The 5,753-nt window shown below is 35.7% G+C and overlaps 1 protein-coding gene across 1 annotated transcript; it reads right to left on the minus strand.

Annotated features, from left to right (window-relative positions):
* Positions 1 to 1,806, minus strand: TRIADDRAFT_33302 (uncharacterized protein; the record flags this gene model as incomplete). The annotated part of the gene is made up of 1 exon (XM_002117943.1): positions 1 to 1,806. A coding segment is annotated over one exon (1,806 nt), but the record flags the coding sequence as incomplete, so codon positions are not given.
* Positions 1,807 to 5,753: the final 3,947 nt, after the last annotated feature.

Consider the following 5,753-nt stretch of genomic DNA (forward strand, 5'->3'; position numbering starts at 1 on the left):
TTAAAGCGGGATCACAATATCTCCTACCCTATATCCTGTGGCTGTCGACTGTGTAGAGGTGATTTTATTCCAAACTACGAAGACCCGATCAGTACTGATTAAGTAAGCTTTTAAATTTGTTGGAGCTGATGAAGGTGGTGCTATTCCAGTGAAAACCGAGGCGATTGGTGTCTTTATGTTACCTTCACCAACATCATTATAGGGAACAAGTTGAAATTCATATCTAGTATTTGGCAATAGAGCTGATAAACGAAAGGAGCCGGTGTTCCCTAAAGATCTGGACACCCATCCAGTTATACTAGCTTGGGTTCTATAATATAATCGATAACCTATACCAGGTCCGTTTTGATGTTGTCTTGATAGTAGAACCCAAACAATTTGTACTGCGGTATTTTCATTGGCAATACCAAAAAATCGAACGCTACCAAGACCCTCATACGGCACATCTGTATCCGTAACATGATTAATACTAAGGCTATTTCGACTTATACCGACACCATTGACAGCAGCTACAACGATTTGATAGGTATTCCAAGGTGACAACTGAATACCGCGGTAGGTAGCAGAAACAGGAACATTATTATCAGCATCTCTCCAGACGCTAACTGAATTGACTAGATAACGTATGATAAACTTTTGTAATGGGCTATTGTTAGAATTACCCGGCAGCCAAGAAATATACATTGAACTTTTAGTTTTATTTCTCGATGAAACATTGAACGGTGGATCTGGTATGTCGTTGATAGTAATAGCAGCCGTTCTAGTACGACGTTCATAACCAACACTTGGGACTAATGTAGCGATATTACACGCGTAATTACCGCTATCGGCTAAAGTACTGTTCACAAAAGTAAGTATGCTATTTAAGTTAGTAGTTTGAATTACTGCACGAGGATTTGTTACATTAGCTCCGTTAATAGTCCAATAAATAGTGGCATCCAAAGTTGAATCTTTTGTAGCATTACAATGCAAAGTGAATGGGTTTGGACGGCGGAATGAACGTGAAGTTGGTGAAGTAACAAAGACTGTACTATCTCTTACTACAGCGGTACCACTTGCATCGATACTACCACGAGTATTACTGGCAATGCAGCGATAAACTCCGGCATCACTCTGGTTAACGTTACGGATAACCAAATTACCGTTCAAGAGTACAGTGTATTTATTGGTTGTTGCGAGATTTAATGCGACATTATCTTTCAGATAGGTCATCTTGGGACGAGGACCTCCATCAACAGTGCATCGAAAAACAGATGATGAACCTTGAAAAAGAATTGTCTCTGGAAGGGGTCTTGCAATAAAATATGGCTGCGATTCAATAATATTAAGCCATCCTGATGTTACCAAGTTGCTATGAGAATTGGATGCTAAGCATGAATAGACAGCTTTATCGCTCTGTTCCAAATAACGAATTAAGAGTGAACCATTATTGTACACATTATATTTACCACTATTTGGGACGACAGCCCCATTTTTGTACCATCTATATTGAACATTACTACCACCGGCACGACATGCCCACATGAAATCTGATAATACTGGTTGAGCGGTATCAGTAATACGTAATTCCCATGAGGGATCGATATGAATGGTTAATTGAGCCATTTTGGTCATAGGTGTACCACCGTTCATCGCTGTACATGAATAATTTCCGGCATCTTCCTTTCGAAGGTTAGTTATAGTTAACTGCCTTCCCCATTTATCGAATCGATATCTACCAAAGGGTAATGGGCCTCCTACCTTTTGCCACTGAATTGTAGGTATAGGAAAACCCGTAGCAATGCACTGGAGTATTACATCGCCGCCAATGTCGATTAGCTGATTGATTGGCCCTTCAGTAATATTAACTGCTTCAGATGAAACTGATTGACCAGTAATATTTACGCTCTGCCAAGAACCAATGACGGTCGTTGAAGAGATAGTATTACTATCGGGCCTTGAAAGAGGAAATTCTGTTGAACAACGTAATTCTTTAGTGTCATTCGACTTCGCATAAACAAAATATAAGTTACCCGTAACGATTGAGATTGCAACTCGAGCATTTTCCTCGATACGCTGCGACTTTCGATCACTCCAAAAGATATTCCCCGGTCTTGGTGTTGTGCTAGGAGGGATAAAACAATCTAAATAGCCGCTTGCATTGGGTTTAATAAATTTATCTTGTGACGAATCTGATAGTGGTGTAAAGCGAACTTGTAATGTGGCTAGGCGACTAACACTAGTTCCGTATTGATTTGTAGCAAAACACTGATAGCTATTGCTTTCATCAGCCTTAATGACTCCAGTAAAGGATAAGTTGCCTTCACGCAATTGAACTCGCTGATCAAGCAGAACAGCCTGATTATTGCGTCTCCAAAAGTAAGTGATAGTATCAGGCCCAGTTGCCTTGCATGGCAGCGTTAAGCCACTATCGTGTGCTAATGAGATTGCTCTTACTCCAGAGTAATCGGGTGGTTGAATAGTAAAAGTGGGGGCATTAACACAAGCAACTGGCAAAACACTTGCTGCTGTCACTAAGTGAAACAGCAAGATTGTGATGGACGATAATTTAATTGCCATACCTTGAATTACTAAAAATACAAGACAGCAAAAAATATTTAGTACTCTATCAAGGAAAAATCGCAACCCCACAAAATTATTCTTAATAATCGTTATTATTAGTAAATTGAATCATTTGCTCAATGAAATGACGAAAGTAAAAGATTTTTGTAACTGATCAACTTCGTGTGAATCGAGTAATATTAATTACCTAAGAAACGAACAAAAGTTTTACGTGTTCTTAAAAAATTTTCTTTCTGCCTTTTCTGATTGTCCACAAATTCTACCGTTGTATTTCTGATTGTAAACGATAGATCCTGCGCGATTTCTTCGTTCTAAGGACTAGCGCTTTCCTTTCGGCGCGGTAATTGCTTCATTAAGTAGGGAGAAATATTATATTTTTACTTGGAAAATTGCACAACGCCAAGACGCTTTGACATCTAGCGTGGACAATTTGACGTAATGTCCATATGGTGAAGGGCAAAATAAATATCAAGAATGTTTAAACAGCGTCACCAGGTATAAATGCTCGGCCCAAGTTGACTTATATAAATGGATATGAGTAATCCAAATGTTAGCTTTTATCACTCGCAATATTTCCAAATACGGCAACAATATATCACGTCTTAATGACTCGTTCGATTCATGGTAAAATCAATAAGAGAAATGATTGTATTAATATGGAAGAAGGAGAGTTGAAAAGTAGACGGTTATTACGAAATCGTGGTGATAAAATTTATTTAATTTTAGCTTTGGTCCAGATAATTCGAACGATCGCTATAAAATAAGTTTGACCACATTGAAGATGCACGCATCAATGCAGGTAATATAGTAGAATAGATCAGAAGTTATTTGACTTCCTTGTCAGTAAAATAAGGAACTAATAGGTTTACTAATTGAAAATGGAGTTTTCCTTGTAAAGTAAAGGAGTTACATAGAATTTGAAGATTTAATGAGAAAACGTAAATTACTAGGGTATACAATACGATAATGCGTTGAATGTAGTCAATTTGTATAAAACAGTAATGTATTAATTGAAACAATGGCGTCGATTGAGGATAACTAGGTAATTCTTTTCCGACGTGATTTGATTGATAGCTGCTCATGAATATCAATAGTATTTATCATGTGGATGAAAACATTCCAAAGAAGATATTAAAGTGGTATCAAACAATAATGAACTGAATAGACAAAGTATTATCAATTGACTCAGACAGAGTGGAGAGGCACTTTTTCAATCTAACTTTTCTTGTTTCGCTAATGAGAAATTTCAATACAGAATTTGAAAGTTTGCACAAAAATCAGTCTATAGTATTGTAGACAAAGTAGTGCTACGATATTACTAATGATTAATTTTACTCTTACTTTAATGGTAAGTTTATAATAATAACGGTTATCCACTTAATACGGCAAGGTAGTAGAGTATTGAAGTCACATTAACAATTTGGGCTTTCTCTACTCTGTCAGCTATGTTGGTGGGAAACAACGGTAGATTAAAATAGTCGCATTATAAGTACTAACTAGAGCGATTAAACTAGATAACAGCTCGCATTCATATTCTAGTTATGGCGGTTGATGAAATTGTTAAAATGACCAGTCCATTTTCAATTAGCTTCATTTGTTTTGAAATGTCTTTTTAGATCATAATGCCGAGACGTAAATTGCAGTTGGATTATGTCTTCCATTAGTCCGCCATTTTAAAGTTCAGACTAATTGAGTCATGTTACAGTTGCATTCGTGAAAAAAATTAAATTAAATTATATATCGTGCCCAAGTCACTGATTCACTATTATAGACGGCAAAGGGGGATATTTATAATCTAATTAAGCGATACGACTTTCTTTGATCACTTCCCTCTGTGATTAAACGTAAAGAATTATGTACTGTAGTAATTGAAAGCGATCTGCCCTTATTAAAATTATGTTCTAGTATAGCAACAGTAGCAATACAGAAGTTTTTAGTCGATGATGAATCATCGACACATTCGTAAATTGCTCTCCTTGGAGCAATTATTATTAATAGTATCAGTGAAAAGACACTTCATGGAAAATAAATAGAATATTAGACTATTTTAATGAATAGTGTACCGATTGAATTCAGACCCAATAACGGATTATAATCAATATTATTATATAACAAAGCAATGCAGTACTAATGCGATCAAAAAATAGTACACAAAACAAAAGTAATACAATGGCTTTTAATGGGGTAAAGATAGAGTTATGAATAAAGGAGATATTTCTTACTGCCTATTACCATCAGCGACGTGTAATAAGGCGCTTCTTCCATCATTACTAAAATGATGTCCGATAAAATCTATTGTTCATAGCCAGACAATTTATATACTATATATATATTGTAAATTGAGTTAGGGCCGTGTCACCGTAGTGCTAGGGCTTTTTTGTTTCATGCATGTAATTTTTTACCCTATGATTTAAACCATAGTGAAATCATTGAAATAGAAAAGTCTTAAGGGTTCTACCATTTATGATTTTAAGAATCAGCAATTATGCTGCTATTACTAGCTAACAAAACAGAATGATGTCATCACTTATAAAATAGTCACTGATTATTATGATAAGCATATTATATAACTTTTATGTTTTATTAATTCACTGTTTATTTCATCAGATCTTGTTATAAAGCTTGCATAGAGATGTTAGATACAGCATCATCTACGCTTAAATCCTTCTACTTGGGTAAATCCCATTCGTTATTTTGCCTTATACGCTTGAGAATGACCATTAAGTTTAACTTTGACAAAATATTCGCTGTCTTCTCTGCACTGTTTAAAATCAGCACATATTTTAAAAGACTATATTACTTATGCCATAAGGGTGCTGCAGAGTACATGTATATTACTACAACAAGAATATTTCCCTTTTTCAAATTTACACTGATTAGGATGGCTGTTAATGTATACGGTATTAGCTACATCGCTAAATTATTATGCCACATTTAATTCTAGTTAGCACAGTAGCCCTGTTATCAGACTTTCACTTCGTAAATTTTTTCTAGTAAAGAATTCGATTGAGATGGTGTCCATGCCATGAGATGATGGGTTGCCAATGCTGCTGGTGAATTAAAATTTTGTTAATTGCGGTGTATTTTTATATAATTGCCTAGTAGAAAGCTATGAAATGCGATGATTATCGTATGATCTATCTTTTTACGGTTACAAAGCGCAGTCTATATGTATCGAAATCGCAATTGTA

This window comes from Trichoplax adhaerens, genomic scaffold (genome assembly GCF_000150275.1).
Source record: "Trichoplax adhaerens TRIADscaffold_33 genomic scaffold, whole genome shotgun sequence".
In the NCBI taxonomy this organism is placed as follows: Eukaryota; Metazoa; Placozoa; class Uniplacotomia; order Trichoplacea; family Trichoplacidae; genus Trichoplax; species Trichoplax adhaerens.